The sequence below is a fragment of the Temnothorax americanus genome, unplaced genomic scaffold, assembly GCF_048541705.1.
Source record: "Temnothorax americanus isolate GAGA-0224 unplaced genomic scaffold, ASM4854170v1 Scaffold3, whole genome shotgun sequence".
Lineage (NCBI taxonomy): Eukaryota > Metazoa > Arthropoda > Insecta > Hymenoptera > Formicidae > Temnothorax > Temnothorax americanus.
This window is the reverse complement of record NW_027509442.1, coordinates 7,531,709-7,551,243: the sequence shown is the minus strand read 5'-3', so window position 1 is coordinate 7,551,243 and position 19,535 is coordinate 7,531,709. Positions and strand designations below refer to the sequence as shown.

General features: G+C 32.4%; 3 protein-coding genes across 17 annotated transcripts; all 3 read left to right on the top strand.

Annotated features, from left to right (window-relative positions):
- The first annotated feature begins 2,485 nt into the window (after window positions 1-2,485).
- Set2 (SET domain containing 2) lies at window positions 2,486-11,604 on the top strand. Of its 4 annotated transcripts, none has more exons than XM_077411331.1 (15): window positions 2,486-3,125; window positions 3,866-4,129; window positions 4,253-5,660; window positions 5,897-6,547; window positions 6,681-6,800; window positions 6,909-7,037; window positions 7,143-7,344; window positions 7,440-7,537; window positions 7,646-7,814; window positions 7,912-8,572; window positions 8,675-8,732; window positions 8,867-9,225; window positions 9,335-10,104; window positions 10,300-10,635; window positions 10,706-11,604. In XM_077411331.1, exons 2-15 carry the CDS (start codon window positions 3,886-3,888, stop codon window positions 10,859-10,861), a joined length of 5,361 nt encoding a protein of 1,786 aa, XP_077267457.1. In that variant the 5' UTR covers window positions 2,486-3,125; window positions 3,866-3,885; the 3' UTR covers window positions 10,862-11,604. The 4 variants fall into 4 exon arrangements, with proteins under 4 accessions (XP_077267457.1, XP_077267456.1, XP_077267454.1 ...); XM_077411330.1 differs by having other exon boundaries at window positions 3,866-5,660; window positions 9,335-9,583; window positions 9,662-10,104; XM_077411328.1 differs by having other exon boundaries at window positions 3,866-5,660.
- Window positions 11,605-12,180: 576 nt separating this feature from the next.
- Window positions 12,181-16,148, top strand: LOC143900265 (activating signal cointegrator 1 complex subunit 1). Of its 9 annotated transcripts, none has more exons than XM_077411400.1 (7): window positions 12,181-12,334; window positions 12,792-13,025; window positions 13,154-13,263; window positions 13,347-13,665; window positions 14,000-14,160; window positions 14,287-14,411; window positions 14,495-16,148. In XM_077411400.1, exons 1-7 carry the CDS (start codon window positions 12,249-12,251, stop codon window positions 14,606-14,608), a joined length of 1,149 nt encoding a protein of 382 aa, XP_077267526.1. In that variant the 5' UTR covers window positions 12,181-12,248; the 3' UTR covers window positions 14,609-16,148. The 9 variants fall into 9 exon arrangements, with proteins under 9 accessions (XP_077267526.1, XP_077267531.1, XP_077267529.1 ...); XM_077411405.1 differs by having other exon boundaries at window positions 12,186-12,334; window positions 12,868-13,025; XM_077411403.1 differs by having other exon boundaries at window positions 12,242-12,371.
- On the top strand, window positions 14,536-19,273 carry LOC143900255 (uncharacterized). 4 transcript variants are annotated; one of them, XM_077411382.1, is made up of 4 exons: window positions 14,536-14,672; window positions 16,451-16,635; window positions 16,890-17,071; window positions 17,195-19,273. In XM_077411382.1, the coding sequence occupies exons 2-4, from the start codon at window positions 16,462-16,464 to the stop codon at window positions 18,366-18,368; spliced, it is 1,530 nt and encodes a 509-aa protein (XP_077267508.1). In that variant the 5' UTR covers window positions 14,536-14,672; window positions 16,451-16,461; the 3' UTR covers window positions 18,369-19,273. The 4 variants fall into 4 exon arrangements, with proteins under 4 accessions (XP_077267508.1, XP_077267507.1, XP_077267506.1 ...); XM_077411381.1 differs by lacking the exon at window positions 14,536-14,672 and adding an exon at window positions 15,860-16,000; XM_077411380.1 differs by lacking the exon at window positions 14,536-14,672 and adding an exon at window positions 15,890-16,026.
- The last annotated feature ends 262 nt before the right edge of the window (window positions 19,274-19,535 follow it).

Sequence of the window (19,535 nt, the reverse complement as noted above, 5' to 3'; positions counted from 1 at the left end):
GAGCTAAAGCTATTTCTGCGATTCTATATATATATATATATATATATATATATATATATATATATATATATATATATATATATATATATATAGAATATATATATATCTCTCTCTCTCTCTTTCTCTCTCTTTTTCCCTCTCTTCCTCTCTCCCTCTATTCCTTTACTCCTCTCTCCCTCTCCCTCCCTCTCTCTCTCCCTCTCCCCTTTTTCTTTCTCTCCCTGTTTTTATATACAATTTTTTGAGATTTGGTCATTTGAAACCAGTTTCCAAAATGATTGGTAACAAAAAATAGTACACTTTATAGCACTTCCCGGGAAATTTATATATATATTTATATATATATAGATTTTTTTAATTTTTTTACCCTTATTTTTCTTCCTCAATATCCATTTTCTTTAGATTACTTTCCATTTCCATGTATTTCTTTTTCCATATATTTCTTTTTACATTTACTAACAACTGACATATACTGAGTGAAATTATTAACTTATCTATACAGAATGTGAGAAGCCGATTAACTTGAAACTTGGTGACATTTATGAGTATATGTTCGGCTCAGAAATTCGAGTTCAGAAGTTCGAGCCAAACATATACTCATAAATGTCACCAAGTTTCAAGTTAATCGGCTTCTCACATTCTGTATAGATAAGTTAATAATTTCACTCAGTATATGTCAGTTGTTAGTAAGGGTAAACCAAAGGATAATGTCGCTGCCCTAGATATAGAGGTCGATGTCGAATCTTAATAACGCGAAAATATACGACGATGCGCCGCGTAGTGTCTATGTCATTTGTCTGTGTTATGGTATGAAGTTGCTGCTTTCACATATTATATGTCAAAACTGATAAATCAGTCACTTCAATTCGTGACTGTCGCGAGCAATTAATTATTTAGTGAAAAACTTATTTAGTGCCACCTTTGACGTTATTAAATTTTACAGTCAATACTACTTTCGGATACCGATTTCCAAAAAGATCGGTAACGAAAAATTATACAGTTTATAGCACTCCCGGGGAAATTTTACCCCTACTTCATATATAATTTTTTGCGATTCGGTCAATTAATTCCCGAAAAATTTGAAAAATTTCTGATACCGGCTTCCAAAAAAATCGGTAACAAAAAATTATACACTTTTTAACATTTTCCGGAAAATTCTACCCCCGTTTCATATACAATTCTTTGAGATTCGGTCAATTATTTTTCGAAAATTAAAGAAATTAAAAAAACCGGTTTCCAGAAAATCGGTAACAAAAACTGTACACATTATGGCGCTCGCCGTAAATTTCTACCCCCTACTTCATATACAATTCTTTCAGATTCAGTCAATTATTTCCCAAAAAATTGAAAAAATTTCCGTACCGGCTTCCAAAAAGATTGGTAACAAAAAATTATACATTTTATAGCACTCCCCGGAAAATTCTATCCCTGTTTGATCTATAATTTGTTGAGATTTGATCAATTATTTTTCGAAAAATAGGAAAAATTAAAAAAATCGGTTTCCAGAAAATCGATAACAAAAAACTATACACATAGTGGCACTCCCCGGAAAATTCTACCCCTATTTCATATACTTTTGGTAAAAATTCGGTTCAGGGGTTTGGGCTGGGCGTTGATGAGTCAGTCAGTCAGTCAGTCAAAACAATCGTGAAAAAAACACATTTTACCTCTTTTCACCCCCTTAGGGGTGGAATTTCTAAAAATCCTTTCTTAGTGGATGCTTACGTCATGAGAGGAATACACCCTCCAAATTTCAAGTCTCTAGGTTCAGGGGTTTGGCCTGGGCGTTGATGAGTCAGTCAGTCAGTCAGTCAATCAGTCAGTCAGTCAGTCAGTCAGTCAGTCAGTCAGTCAGAACATCTTCCTTTATATATATAGATTTATCTCTCGGTTTCGCTTCTATGATTTGAGTGTGAGAGAATGAGAGAAACCAATTATTTAGGATTATTATATATATTTATTTAATTTTAATTATTTTCACACGACGAGAAAGATATACAGAGTGAATTAATAGAATCTGATAATTTTCAAAAAATTACTCATATATGTTATTCGAGAGAATTTATAACTGTTCTTTTAAACAACATTGCAATAAATATGCAGTCTAATAATATTTTACAAAAATATGCTAAAAAATATATATATATATTTCTCGTCTAATTCACAAATGCTCGAACTCGCGTTTCTTCCCGCCTTTTTAGTTTTCATAGAGAATAAAGTAGAAGACCACCTAAAATACGCCATGTTGATGACCGTCAGCGGGCATAGAAGATATAATTGACCCAAAATGCATATCGTTCGAAATTGTTAATCATAAATTATAACGCAGCCAATTAAGACTCGCTGTCTTATTTTGCATTTACGTGAATAACTTTTCCAGCTTTCCCTGTGTCCGCGAGGTCCGAGGCGGTCCCGGTTTTTTTTTCCCTCATCCGCAAGTTCGTGGCACTGCCACCGCGGGTCGTTGCTAACGCTGGTCTCGTTTGCGACAGTGAGTTTGCATGGAGAGCGAGGAGAGGCGGTACTCGGGTAGGCTACGAGAGTCGAGAGTACATACATGCTGAAAATGTTGTATGTCGACGGCTCATACTTTCCTTCGCGAGTCCTTTAACGCCTTCCGAACGCGATGGGCTTCTCTCGGCGCATTTAACGCCCGCCGAAACGGAGGATCGCCGAGGGCCCGAGCGCGCTGTGGCATCGGGATCGGGGAGGCCCCACCAGGATCACGGAGTCGAGATTTCGTTCAGTGCCAAAACGTGACGAACGCCGAGCCGAGCGACACGGTTCGTAGGTAACGAACGAGATAGAGAAGGAGAGAGAGAGAGAGAGAGAGAGAAAGAGAGAGAGAGGTAGAGAGTGAGATCCCGAGGATCTCGGCGAGGAAGGCGTGCTTCGACGAGACGTCAAATTCGAAAAGCGATCTCACGGTCCGGCCGAGCCGTCTCTCCGCACACGCAGCCGTCTCAGCGGTATTTCACGTTTCTAGCCAACGTCCCTCGGTCCCGCACTCCCGATTATGTCGTTAAATGACGGCGCGGCACGGCGTTTGTTTGGGAACGATTGTTGAGTATCCCCGACGATGAGTTTCTCCCTGGAATTGCTGGACGCAATTTTAGGAGCATACAGTGAGTAAAGCTGCCGTTATTATCCGTTCAAAGACGCACGGACGTTAGGAACGATGGGATGCAGTTGTTGTACAATCAACTTGGATGGTCAGCGAGTTCTCGGAAATTTTTATCATTCGCGCATATATATTTTACTGTGAATCTTCAATTCACAGCTGCTTTAAGGGAGAAAGTAGGAGATAAAGAGAGAGAGAGAGCAATATATTTTAAGTACGTAGATGACAACATTTCAGTTATATATCTTCAGCTTTAAATGCTAAGCTAAATTGCTTTAATTGACCTTGATGGATATACGTTCATTTATTCCTTCGATCTTGGTTTACAATTGTGTCTCTTTTACTGTAATATTCAAAGCATATTTTTATATAATTACAATATTTTGTTTAGATAATTAGTAAATTAGTAACTTTTTCTGACATTTTACTTTAAAAATTGAAATTAAAAAGTGAAATAATTATTTTCTTTATTCTTTAATTAATATGAATATGATAAAGAGCATTATCTTAATCTATATACTTTTATACTTTTTTAGATTCAAGTTTTTTACCGCTATTTAATAATAGTCATTCAAAATTTGTTGTAATACTAAATGATGACAAAATTATATACTCTAGGAATAACAAGGAATATAAAAAAATATTGTGTTATATAGAAAATATTGTGTTATATATATGTTGAATTTCACTTGAATAAAGATCAGCTTTTTGCAATAAATTATATGCTAATCTTAATTGTTCCAGACTGAGAGAGTATATATGGAATGAAAATGGCACGGAGACGTAAAACCGAAGTAAAAGAATCTGAGAAGTTATCTCATAAATATGTACCTGTACGCAAATCTAGCAGACAGATAGCTAAGAAGCAATTGGAAGAAAAAAAGATAAATGGATACATTACCCAAACATCTTGCTCAAACAGTTCAGAAGACTCTAAGTCTGCTAGCGAAGGTCATAGCCAAGTTTCAAAGAAGAATCAAAATTCTCAGAAGAAACATAAACACAAAGGTACTTGCAGTAACAGTGTAATTGTAAATAATGAGAATGCTGTATACAATGCTACTCGATATAAGCGGGATGCGGGTGAAAGTGACAGTCAAGATGGTATAGATAATATGATTAAAAATTCAGAAAAACTTAGCCCAGAGGATGTACAACAGGTCGTTGTTGGTAATCCAAGTCCAAGCGGTGAACTTTTACTTGCATCTGCATCAACGAAGACGGAACCCTGGTCGGAAGATGTCGTAGAGGAAATGGTGATCTGTGAAGAAATACAAATGGAGGAAAATGTTGGGGACAATAGATATTCTATGGCACAGGATGACGTTATAATTGAAGAAGTATTGATTGTAAACGAACCTAATGTAGAAGACAAAAATTTTGTAGAATTTACTGTGATACAGAATGAGGATAATACTGAATCAATGGCAATGGTGTCCGAGTCAGGAAAAATTTCAAACAATGAATATCATGCTGTTAGAAAAGATGTTAATAATGTACATACGAACAAATCAGAAAATTCCATATCAGCCATACACGCAGACGAATCGGTAATGTGCGGTACTGGGAATGGTAATACTACAGATTTCAATGCAGATAAACCCTATATCAACAAGAAGAAACTTGGATTAGAAGATGGCAGTAGTAAAAAACAAAAGAACAAGACAATTTATGATAAAATTAGAAAGGAAATTTCAGAATCGATATCCGAAAAAGTTCGTTTGTGTTCTATCATAGACGATTCTGGTTCTTCTACTGAGGAAGATAATTGTAAGCGGGAAAGCAAAGATTTACGAGGAAAAAATATGCATGTAGATTCAAAGGAAGATTCATTTAATAAAATAGATAATAAACTAGCAGATATGCAGATAAGCGACTCTTCGCAAGAAATACAAAAGTTAGTGAATGATCTCTCTAGTGTGGAAAGCATCGACTCTCCAGTACAAACTCCTTTAAATATGGAAAAACTGTCTCCGGTCCCATTAAATATCGATGACGAAAGTAGTTCGTCGATATTAGATAAAATGGAACAATTACATCGCCCAAATAATTCTGTTAGCTCTGAAATTAAGGAAATATTCTCGAAAACTATGGAACCCAACAATATTATTACAAATCAGGAACAAAACATCTTGGTATCCAACTCTTGCATTGATAAACTTCAGTGTGCAGATCGAGTTTCACTAAAATCAAAAGTTACGCAAGACAAGAAAAGTGCGGGTCAGCAAAAGAATCCAGAGCATTCGACAACTACTGATGAATATCAAGACAGCGAAGGAGATAACAACAAAGTTGATAATGAAGATTTCAAATTATGCAGCAGTAGCGAAAATAGTAATGACACATTATCATCACTTACCAGTTACAAAGGACGGGAATTTGATATAAAAAATGCAATTAACAATATAAGCGATATTGACAAAAAAACTGAATTTAGAGGTCGTAGTGGAAGTACTGATACGGCTTCTGAAAATAGTTCAAACAGTTCAGGCGTAAGACGAAGCAGTAGAATTCGATCTATTGGATTAATGAAACAAAGGTAAGAAATAAAATAATTGAATCTTGAAGTATAAAAAATTTATAGGAGATTACTTGACTTATTTTTTAGTATGATTAAAATTAATTTTTATTAATTTTTTTACAAATAATCTCTAGTAAATAAAAATATATTTTAAAACATTTTTCAAATATAAAATGATTTACTTTACATATGGATGAATAATATTCTCTGTATTACGGCGTTAAAAATGAAAAAAATTATTTTGAATCTTTCAGATCTCGCGGACGTGGCTTGGTTACAAAACCTAATATGGACGTCTCAAAAGCTATTCTTCAACAAGAAAAAGAAAAAGTAGTTAATAATACGAATCCTCCAATTACTCAAGAAGTAAAAATAGATAACTTTGAGACTCAATGTGACAAGGAAAATAATTCTAACAAGATTCCAACATCAATTGATACTTTGACACCTTTGAGTACTAGTTATAATACTACAGGATATGATTCTGACTCTTCAAAACCAGTTAAAGTAAAATCCCGTTGGCGAAGATCGAGTGAGCTTGAAATGGGTGGATCAAACGCTGGATTTGGCTCCATCATTGCTCCTGTGTCAATGTTTGGTTCATCTTTTGCACCTCCACCCGAATCAGCACGTTATGCACCAGTAAATATAGGAGAATCTACGTCATCAGAATCGAAACATAATGTTATTAGTACAAATGTAAAAGTTTGTACAGAATTGGAGCAAATTAAAGATGTACCGGTGATATCCAGTAATGTTTCTACTGTTTCAACAATAGCACAAATTCCAAAAACTATAGGAGCAAAGATTTCGTTGCCGATGGTTCTCGAAACAGAAGATAGAGAAATGGAGGAAAGACTGAGTCAATTTGAGCACTTGCATGAAAATCTGTATCTTACTGAAAGGTATATAGAATTAAGGATTAAATAATGTTTTTTATATATATATATATATATATGAATATTCTTTCTAACAAAGTGTGTACAGCTATTTTATATATATCTAAAAACATTAAATATTTATAACATTTGTTACTAGATATACGAATAAGGAAACCAAAAGAATGGTGTGTGATTGTTTCTTAACTGAAGAAGAAATTGAGAGAGGAGAACTTGGTTGTGGGGAAGATTGCCTTAATAGACTTCTCATGATAGAATGGTAATTATGTTTAATAAGATAAAGTTTGATAATGTTTTTCTTCAGAGATCTTCGGATATATAAATTAATATAGCACAATAGAAATAATATTATTTTCATATTTATTAGTGGACCTAGATGCGTGGTAAATGATAGATGTACAAATAAAAGATTCCAAAATTGTAATTATGCCAAATGCGAAGTTTTTCGAACAGAGAAGAAAGGTTTTGGATTACGTGCTGTCGTTGACATAATGGCGTAAGTATTTTTTTTTTTCAGCGAGCAAGAAATAGAATTATGACTTGAATAAAACACAAGAAACAAAAAAGATTTCTTACTTTTATATTACTCTTACAATTGCAGGGGCGAGTTTATAATGGAATATGTAGGCGAAGTTGTAGATCCAAAGGATTTTAAACGTCGTGCAAAAGAATATTGCAAAGATAAAAACAGACATTACTATTTTATGGCACTGAAATCCGATCAGATTATAGATGCTACCATGAAAGGAAATATATCTCGATTTATTAATCATAGCTGTGACCCAAATGCGGAAACGCAAAAGGTAAATTTACACTTTATCTTGCAACTAATAAAAGTAATTTTTGAAAAATGCCAGAATAACAATATACATTTTAATGACAATTAAATACTTTTTAGTGGACAGTAAATGGAGAATTACGAATAGGTTTTTTTAACAAAAAATTTATTGCCGCTGGCGAAGAAATTACATTTGATTATCATTTTCAACGTTACGGGTACGTTTTTTTATTTTTATAATGATTAAGTAGCTATTTATTTATGTAGATTGTATATATAGATATCTATATCTCTATTTTCATATTTATTATATGTTTAAATAATAGCAAAGAAGCTCAGAAATGTTATTGTGAGGCACTGAACTGTCGAGGTTGGATAGGTGAAACACCTGAAGAAGAAAAGGAAAAGATTGAAAAGAAAGAAAAGCGCGAAAGAGATCCGAAGAAGGAGGAAAAGGAGGAAAAGAAACCTGCTGATTATATGGAGGATGAAGATGTAAATACAATTGCACAATTAGTAATATTATACGAGTTAATATGGTTTGTTAAGCAATTACTTTTTTATTACTTTGTTCTTTTACATTTTATTTTAGTTGGAGGAAGAAATAGATAAGTTGTGTTCAGGTGGTTTGAAAAACCGAGCGCACACATTAACGTTAAGTAGATTAATGGTACGTAGTAGAGAATTAGAACACAGAACTCGTTTGTTACGTTTTATTCAAAGTGGCGAGCAACCGTGTCGAAGATTATTTTTGGATTATCACGGTTTACGTTTGATTTGGAGTTATGTTATGGATATTGCCACAAACGAAACAGAAGAAGCTCAACAATTTCGCTTAGAAGTGTTGAAAACTCTAAATACACTGCCAATACCAAACAAGACAATGTTAATGGATAGCAAAATATATGGTGTAGTTGAAAGATGGGCGAAAAGATTATATCTTTCTCCGAATGCCGATTCCCCAGAAGATGATCAGATTAAATCAAAGATGAGCTGCGAAGAATTGAATAGTAATTCTGATAGCAACGAGAAGAAAAGTCCTGATGAACGTCTGAATGACATTCCAGATAAACGTAATAACAATATCGAAAGTTGTTTAGCGGTTGGTGAAGTTAAATCAGAGAATACGGATCAGAATCTTATTCCTGATTTAGCTTCTGGTCTTCTTGCTGAATGGTCCAATCTAAAAGAAGTTTTTAGAATACCGAAAAAAGAAAGAATTGAGCAAATGAAGGAGCATGAAAGAGAAGCAGGTTATTATCGAGCTTATATATATTTTCGAGAATATATTAATGGCATACAAAGTCGAAAGTTATTGACATTTATATAATATTACTTTTGATTTTTTTTTGTAGATCGAGGATATAGAGAAGAATTGGAGAAAGAAGAAAAGAGAAGCACGTCATATGATAGGTATGTACTTGTATGCTTAACGTATCATTGTAGTTATACAGATCTTTGTGATGCTTAGTAGTATATAATTGCAAATAAACATTAAGTTAAACATTCGAACTAACTTTAAACCTAATTATTTTACAAACTTCTAGACCTAGATCTGATAGATATAGTCGAAATGAAATTGAAAAACGTGGTGATAGGAGACGAGGACGAGAATCTCCGGAAACTGATCATAGTAGAACGAAAGATAAAAGAATAGAAGAACGAAGTCTAGTTCCTATACCACGAATGACAAAGTATGAACGTAGGCAATTATTTGCACTGAAAGTTGCAAAAGAAGAGGAGGAAAGGCAACGTCGTCAACAACAAGAAACATGGCAAGAACATGAGAATAGATGTTTGGCATTGGGTATAGATCCCCATACTACTGCCATGGTTGATCCTCAAACTGGTTATCCTGTTTTTTATAATCCAACTGTAGGTCAATGGCAACATTATTCCACGCAAGGTAATATTTGTTAATTAATCTGTGTGGAGAAATGTTAATAACTTTTGACAATCAATCACATTTGTATATTTTACATATCTAATATAGAAAATGTAATATCTTTTTATAGATGGAGGAGAAGCCACGCAGCAATGCACTCCTGTATACGTAGGAAGTGCTCAATCTACTGGTATAATAGGTCAGAGTCCTCATGTACTATCATCAACAATGGCAACCGATATGTCGTCTGGAATTACGACTGGTATTCCACCAGTAGCTTACTCATTAAGTCAAGCACCTGTGTTCAGTCAAACATCTTCATACTCTTTGATATCACATCCGCAGCCGTATACCGAAGGGCAACTACCTCTTCCAAATAGTTTAGTGTCTGTTTTTGGTGGCATCCCTTCTACGTCAATTCAAGCGCCTTTTTATAACTACATCGAAAATCCCGTAGATCAACAATTCTCTAATCTTGCGTCCACGGAAAGTGTCACGAATCGACCACATCCTGAAATTCCGGCAATAGACTTGCCACCGAAATGGAAGAGCGCGACGGATAGCAGAGGTAGAACGTACTATTACCATGTGAAGGAAAGAATATCGCAATGGTTACCTCCGCCACCCGATCATATCGGAGTACAGCCAGACTCGTCATCTACCTCGGAATCTAGTGAAGAATCCAGTTCGTCAAACGAGGACGATGAAGATATTGATGATGATAACGAGGATCAAAGAAACGATGATATGGAGGCAAGTAGCGTTCTAACAGATAGTCCTCTGAGCACATCTAGGCCAAATGTATCTAAAAAGTTAGGTCATAATCTGACTGGAAGTTCACTGCCGTTTCCTGAATCTAAAAAAAGAAGGGATGGATTGGTCCAAGAAAGAATTATTAGTGTAAGTATAATTGACTTCTTATATTCATCTTGTATTAATATGAAATGTACTCTTAAAAATTTATATAAAACGTTAAATCTCTTTTAAAAAGGAAAACGCTCCATGTATCACAATATTAAATTTGTTAATACTGATGACTTTAAAGCTTTTATGCTTTGCGCGACTTCAATCGATTCATTGTTATTTATATTACAGCCACGTAGGGAAGAGGATCGTATTGATCATAAAGCGTATAAAGAAATAAAAGAGAAACTACGACGACAAAAGGAAAGAACGAAACCGAAAGATCATGTTGAGAAGATAAGGAAACATAGACGAAGTAATAAATCGAAGTCTCATTCGCGACATGGACTGAGCAAGCTGCAATCAACATCAGCCGAGATGTCTCCTATGTCCGAAAGGAAAATCAAGGATACATTTAGAATAAATATGGCTAATGTCATGGTTCACTTCTTAAATCCATATAGGAAAAATGACTGCAAACAAGGTAGAATAACTAATACTGAAGATTTCAAGCATCTAGCTAGAAAGGTATGTTGAACTTGAGCATAATGGATTCCGCATATGACAGTGCTTTTTATGATTGTACATTCTGTTGCAGTTAACACATTTTGTACTTGCGAAGGAATTAAAACATTGTAAAAGCGTGGATGAGTTACAATGTAATGAAAATGTTAAACACAAAGCAAGAGATTTTGTACGTAAGTACATGAGCAAGTTCGGGGCAGTGTATCAGAAAGGTACAGACGAGGATTAGCTGTAATTTATGAATGGAAAATTGTTATTTATTGCGCGGACACTTTCGGCTATCGCGAAATATATTTAGATAATATATTTAGGCGTATGTGTGTAGATACACATTTGTAATTGTATTATTGTAAAATAGGCAAGTTTGTATATGCGTGATAAGCGTTTTTTCATGATTTAGCAGTTAATGAATTTTAGCAAATTTTTAATTTCCCATACTTTTACGTGTAAATTCGACACATGTTCATTTATACGTGATAACTACGCATGTTGTATCTTTTATAAATATTGTAACTTATATGCCAATATACACACACACACAGTGTAAAATACATGCTCTGATAGTTGTGTAAGATTTGAACCTACCTTTCGATATCAGTGTCTTAAAGTTAAATACCTGAAAAAATATTTATTTGTATACGTTATGCACACAATAACTTCTGTAAATAATAGATTATAAATGAATTTCTAACTGCTTTACTGGGTTGCCGTTTGCCGTTGTGCTTGCTGACTTGTGATTGTCTGATATTTATAAAAACTGGACAAAGGATGAAAAATCTTGCATTTATAAATTTAATTTTGTATTACCGACATTTTGTCTTTACACGTTAAAAAAATGTGATGCGTGATTTTCGAAACGGAGAGAGAGAGAGAGAGAGAGAGAGAGAGAGAGAGAGAGAGAGAGAGAGAGAGAGAGAGAGAGAGAGAGAGAGAAGCAATGTAAAATATTAAATAAAAAGAACTCTACGTTTATATTGGTAATAATTGATTTTTCTAGGATTACCAATCTATGTTTTTTTAAAAGTCTATCCGTTTATATAATGTTAACATAATTCCATTGTGTTTGATTAATTTAGTTCACCGTTTCTGTATATGATGAACCCTTTAGTATAGCTCTTTAAGTAAAGAACTATAACTTTAAATTATGACATACGAAGTTGCATCCAGTTATCAAAAAGCAATAAAAATATATTCTTATTTCATTTATTACATTGTTTATTACATTATTGTATTGTATTACGCAATGTATTATCTAAATTAGAAAATGTCTGCATAATTTACAGCTATAAAAGTTATTAATTTGTTCTACAAAATAATGATTTTTTCTAATTATTTTTAAAGGTAATCTTAAATGTTTACGAGAGAAGAGGGCACTTTTAGTCAAATTTCTGAAAAATAGCCATTTGATTTTTCAAAGAAAAATTACGTGTTAAATTTGTTAATATGAAAAATTGCAGTGGTATGTACTAACATTAAAAAAATCGTGTCACGGCTTATTTTAGACTGACGTGATTGGCCGATTTCTTCGTGCGATTGCGTAAATCCGTTTGGATAGGCCTGCAACGCTAATTTTGCATTCTCCTAGATTATATCTAATTGTACCCTATGATTGGTCGATGACCAAAATACGACGAAAAGGGCGCAGTTTATTTGTATACATACTTGTGTTAATAAGATATCTCATGTTAAATGCATTGAGAAGGTGGGTGTTATGTTGAACAAAATGTTCCTGAGTAACAGTGGGTGACAATTATTTATTTATCGTACGACGAGCTGCATATTATCAATTATCACACAGCAGAGTATTACGTTGCAACTTCTAACCTATAGGAGGCATACGGTACATTACTCCAAATAATAAGTTTGCAATTAATCGCAAGATTAAAATATAGTTTAATTACATTTTTATTTAATACGATGATTGAACTGCAACATGATTATATTGTGTCAGTTAAAAGTAATTTATCAAGTTATATATAATATAACAAGAGTTTTACAATTGTGGAGTTTTTGGAGTAATGTGGAGTAATGTAATGTTTAAATTGTTGAACATTATATTTTGTATAAATAATATAGGTTTTACCTAATGTTGTAAAAGTTGAAAATATTATTTTAGTTAAATTTCAAAAATTTACGCATCAATTTAACGTAAATTTTAGGAGTGTTTGTATGAAACATATTGCATTTTATATAATGGATGTGTTAGAACCAGAATTAATTTGGGTTAATGGACAGTGCTATAGATTTTACGAAAGTACAGCTTGGAAAAACATTCATACATCAGCCCCATATATGGAGGACAAGGAATCAGTTTGTTCGAATGAGGAATCTGAAACTGAGATACAAATAATACCTCATGATACGTGCTTTAAGCATACTTTTGACGTACCTAAGTGAGAATCTTTTTCAATATTATTTTGTCATAATTACAATTTAATAATGTAAGAATTGTGTAACATAATAATGTAGATTGAACAATATGTTGTAATAGTTTATAATTTGACGTTTTATTATGTTTCAGAATTTTCTACTCATATATAATTGGTACGAAAGCTGTAACACGCAAGAAATTGGAAAATGAGACAAGAACAACCATTGAAATACCAAAAAAAGGAGAAGATGGAAACATTGGTAAAAATAATTTGATACCATATTGTTATTGATATAAGACTAATACTAATTTAATTAATTTTTAATTATATGTTTATTTGTAGTTATTACTGGACGAGACCGTAAGGCTGTAATATCTGCAAGACATAGAATTGATTTGCTAATAGAAGCTTCCAAGAAAAAGATGCGTTTTACACATTTTTTGTCAATTCCATTGAATAAAAAAGAGATAATTGATAAGTACATTTCTTTCAAAAATGATGTATTGAAAAAGTATGACAAATCTACATACAATATTGATGAATCACTTTTTCAAACACCATCGAAGTTACATCTTACTATTGGAATACTCAAACTATTTGATGATAACGACAAACAACATGCTATTGATGCTCTCAAGGAGTGTAAGGAATACATTATAGAGTAAGATAATATTACTTGATAATGATACATGATATACAATTAATTATAAAACTAAATTACGTGATATTGATTTATCATATAATTTTGTTTTGCAATCTATATATATATATATATATATATATATATATATAATCATCTATGATTTAAAACAGATCTCAACTTTGAGCTCCGAAGTCAGGACACTTCTCTCTTTCCCTCACTCTCCACTGGATGGAAAGGGAAAAGTGTCATGGCTCTGGAGCTCAAAGTTAACCAGGCTTGATTTAGAATTATAAATATAATACATTTGTAACTGTTTTAAAGGATTCTCGAGTAATTATGTAATCTATTACAGGCCTATTCTTGAAGAAACTGGGCCAATAAATGTACAATTACAAGGAGTTGCATGTATGAATGATGATCCTACTGATGTTAAAGTTTTGTTTGCACAAGTTACACACAACGAAAAATTGCAAGAACTCGTTGATAAAGTTGCTGAATATTTTATCGACACAGGTAAATAGTATTATAGAATTAAATATCTAATAATATATAAGCATCTCTGAAAAATACTTATTTTTATATTAATATTAGTTCTTCTGATATCTCGTTTATATATAATTATATAATTTTTAAATTTAGGTTTAATGGAGAAGGAGTATGAGAAAATAAAATTGCATGCTACTTTAATGAATACATCGTTTAAAAAGGATTACCCAGCTTGGAGAAGATTTAAAGAAAGATATGACGCAAGTGAAATATTAAAAGTAACAGAACTTATTTTTATGAACTAGATTCATCTATTATTCACGATAAAATTCATAATAAAGATATTTATTTCATATTTTAGGTATACAAGGATACATTGTTTGGAGGAACAATATTAAATCAGATTGATATATCTGAGCTTCATACTGCTACTAAAGACAATTATTATAAATCAATAGGTAGCATCACTTTTTAAGTACAGAGATATATGCTAGAATTGTTACAATGATCATTACAATGATAATTTTTATTGCATAAAAGTAAGTCAGAATATTATATGTACAATAGTAATATTTTCTGTTTATTTGATTTTTATTTCATGTTTTACATATTACTATATATGGATATCTTAAGATTAAAAATATAATTTAGATAGATTTAAAAAAAAAAACTAAAAAATATCTATTTGTTTTATTTTTATTTTATGTAGTTTTATCTTGCATTAATCAACATGGTTTTGTCATTTAAGTGTGCTGATTCAAGTACTTCTGGGTAATTCATATCTTTTCATCTATAAGAATATTCTAGAAGTAATTTAGGTTGAGGTTTGGGAAGAAATAACTCTCTCTCTCTCTCTCTCATGAATTTTTTGGCTCTCGTAACGGTTATGAATTCCGGAAGTTTTGTCATCAGATGATTGAAACACTAAGTATTGGTTGTCAGAAAGTTTCAAAAGTTTTTGATTGGAAAATTTGTGAAAGAGTGGGAGAAAGGAGAGAAAAGAAAGGAGTTCGGTATAAAGGAGTCTCAGATTAGGCGGGTATTTGTATTCTTCTTCTTTATTTGTTTTGGCTCCTGCCTCTTGTCAGAGGACAATACGGCCAATACGGGTATTTGTAAAAGAAGGATTAAGAAACACTAGCAAAATTTCCGAGTAGCAACGTATTGGAGAGAAGCCACGTGTTGAAGAGATAAGCAAACGTGTTCAAGCTACGGTTTATTAAAAAGCTACAAATACTATTGGTTTTTTACATTAGAAGAAGTGATAAAGTTAAATCGTTGTATTAACGAAGATTTGTGCGTAAAAATCGAGTTTACGTAAAGAAACGTAGATATCAAGGATGACATTTTGTCTTAAGTTTAACGAAATTAAGAAAACAAAGGTAGGAAAAGAAGAGAAAAATTTTATCGTGATAGAATTTTAATTTATGCGATGTATAATTACAAAAGGAAATATCAAATCGGAAACAATTATCTTTCCTCGATTCGTCAAAGGACATTAATTCTGAGTTGACTAAAAAAGAATATGCCACTATAAAAGCATCGATTTGATATTAGCTTTTAAATGTATTTCAATTATCTACGATATTTAAAGAATGTCATTCGTGTGTATCAATATATAACAGACGAATCAGCTAGCTACGACATTGGTCGAGTCCTAATCACGCTTTTCCTTATCAGACTGTCAATAGAACTCAGTTTCCATCCGAGCACTTTTCATTAACGCCTAACCTCTTTTGTTAAATAATTCAATTAGTATTTGGTTAAAATAAGTATCGCAAAGCTGGAACGTCGAAACTCTCTAAATAATGAAACAGTGGATACAGATAATTATTATTTCTTCTGGAGAGAGAAGTGGATAAAAAAGGCATATACCCATTTTTAACTATAGTTGTAAGCATACATGCAACTTGAGCAATGTATATGCTGAGATTATAAATACTACAATTGTTAATGTTTGTATGTGCGAAGCTGATATTTTTTGTTAAATAAATTAGAAGACGTAACCTCTAAAACGAACAAGTGTATTTATTTATATTCAGTATTCAATAGTATATTCAATATTGTGGAAGTTAGCTGAATATATAATCGATAGAGCATCAACTTCAAAACAATTAACATATGATCACAGATGTCTATCTAGAGTCCCTTTATAAAGACTCTTTACTAGATTGTTAACTTAGGACTTCTGCAATGGAAAAAGTAGTGTATAGACATCTATGGACACATGATGTAATATATGAGGAATTTCAACTTATTTATTAATATTCCAACTATATATAACATTAATACTAACATTGCCATTTTTATTTAATAGGTATAGCAGAAATGGATGGTGTAAGAAGATTGATCACTTTCTGCATATTGATAGCTATTCTGCCATTCGTACTCATAATAATTCCTTTGTATCTACGGCATATTTTTTATGCTGATGTTGCATATGCCGTAACAGAATCTGATATTATAGAAATCAACGATGGGATTTCAACAATATTTTGTTCGGTAAGAAGAGAAGAGTAAATATTCAATATCATTATTTCTAGAATTGCGCATATATTATTATTATATGCATTTAATATAAAAAATTTCATCTGAAATTTATTACGTATTGATTACATGTAACAAGAATGGATTAGTATAACTGAAATATGTTAAAGACGATATGATCCTCTTTTTGAATCTGGCATATTGTTGTCGGTTATCAAGTTTCATGAACGGATTATAAGATAATTAAAAATATCGTTGTCTTTTAATAGGAACATACTTTAAAAATGAATGGCACTTTTAATGCTTTCCAAATGTCTCACCGACCAGAGATTACATCGAAACGGAAACATATAAGGCTTAAAAAGAGCATGAGTTTACCTGATGATACATTAGAGTATTGGGGATTTTATTTATTGAAAAATGCAACTGTAGCACTATCTGTGTGTTCAAGGTAAAAAGAATTTGAGGAAACAGATTTTTCTTGTAATTAGAGATCAAATCTTTTGATTTATTTATTTATTTATTTATTTATATATTTATGAGCGTATTACATATATAAAAATTTTTTTTTCAGATTCGAGGGAGCTTCTATATTAGTGGTAAAAGGAGAAAAGAACCTACGCACTTGTGGCCTGCTGGAACATAATATTAATAAGCAAACACAAGAAATCTTCTTACCAGGTGCGAACAGGCAAGTTAAAATAATATATGAATCGAATGCACAAGAAATTGACTCTAAAGAAGCAACCACGATCGAATCTATCAAATCTATGCACATTATCGATGAGACAGATAAACCAGCCGTAAATGTAAGCTCTGAAAATCCTTTGAAAGAAATTTTTGAGACAAATCCAAACGACAGCACACGGGCGCATACTACGGATGAAAAATCGATGAAAAGTTTAGAGTCGCTGTATCGTACCGCAACATCTTATATTCATGAATATATAGATGGTCAACGAAAAAATGTGAATAACTCCAGAAAAGGAAGACATATTAAACGGCGAAGACATAAGAAGAGAAAGAATAAATATGAAAGATCAAGGCGAAGAGAAAAAGATGTCTGTGATTATGACGAAGAAATGCGTCTACAAAAATTAGAGCAAACATTGCATTCGTTTATAATTAATGAAAGAAAGAAACGGGAAAGCGACGGAAGAGATACCGAGAGATTTAAAAGAAGCAAAGATCTCGTAATGCCACCATCCTTATTAGATCAAGGTATCAAGCATGGTGGAAATGCCGATAAAAATTATACGTCTAATTCTGAGGGAACGTCATCTGTTTCTAGTTTTGAAAATGATTTGTTAAATTGTTACAATGGAGCAATACTGTTGGCTCATGAATTTCAACCTTCAGACCAATGTACTAATGTCTCCTATTTACTTAACAGTAAACACCTACAGGCAAATCACCATGTGGAACAAGATGGTTATTATTATTACATTTTTTATAGCGATAACGATATTGTGTCCAATGATATTTATGCAATTTTCGATATATATAAGCCAACTTTTCAATATGAGAACGTGACTAAATCATGTGTTAATCAAACCGAATGCTCATTTCGTATAAGCCCGCTGTCGGCGGATAGGGTGATTGTCGAAATACCAACCAAGGACGGTATAGAGCATAACGAGATGGACGACGCTGACATACTGATTTCTATCTGCCAGCCACGAATGGGCGCATACATGATTTTCCCAATTGCAATACTGCTCTTAATTCTTGGTTGTGCTTTTATATGAATAGCTCGACTAGAAGTACCTGCAGAAATACGTACAAGTAACTATGTAAAATTGTTTCACAAATCACAAAGTAAATAATTTTAATACGAACTTACATATGCGAGAAACTATGAATTGATCAAAATCAATTCAATATAAAACACAGACGAGGAAAATTATGCTTTCGATTTCGAGGTGTAACGAATAATTTACTTAAAATGAAAATTGTACCGATTTAAAAAATATAATTTTATTATTTTTTTTCTTAATTGTGTTTTGCCTATGATATATTACAATGTTTATCGCGCAATTATATAAATGCATGTGCAGATAGAATTTCTATACAATTTACATATAGTCTGATGTTCCAAGACTATCAATATCCTTGTTTTTTTTTTACAGATTCATTGATTCATCCGTGAAATCAATTTGGTTTTTTTAATGAAAATGTCAATTATAGTTTCCAAATAGGTGACATTTAAAAATAAAGAATTATTAGAGAAAAGAAAATCAGTAATAAAATTATATTTTTCAATTAATTTCAAGCTGCTGCTTTTGTTTTAATACTTTTTAATAGTACAATTTCAATTTATACTATTTCGTTAATTTTCTTTAATTTTTTTTTAATAAAAAAGAATCGTTTTCTTTCAGTTAAAGTTAGTTAAAAAAGTTACGCATGATTAAAATAATTAAATGGATGTTTGATAGTTTTGGAACATATAATACTCGAGATTTCCAGTGTATATTCGAAACCCAAGTTATACGGCAGCTAAGTAAAAGTTGTAAAAACTACTTCAGACTGTATAAAATATATGTATAACCTAGTTTTTAAGTATGAGAGAAAATAAGCGTTATTGTTTATATTGCTAGAAATTTACATGTATTAATTATAAGACAATAAATCATATTTTTTAATGACTTGATAATTAACGACTGTATAATTATGACCAATGTGATCTTATATGTTAACGCATCAAGAATGATGTAATTTCGTAAAGCAGTTCATATTTGCCGCGATAAAAGACCCCACCACGGCGGCCGCGTGGCGCTACGAGGCACCGGAGCAGCCTACGTCACTTCCGTCATGCGCGGTGACCGTCGGCAAATCGAATAGCATAAAGAAATGTTACATCTGCGAGGAAAATTCCGATTTGTTTGTCACGATTCGCAACGGTGCGCGCCGGCCAA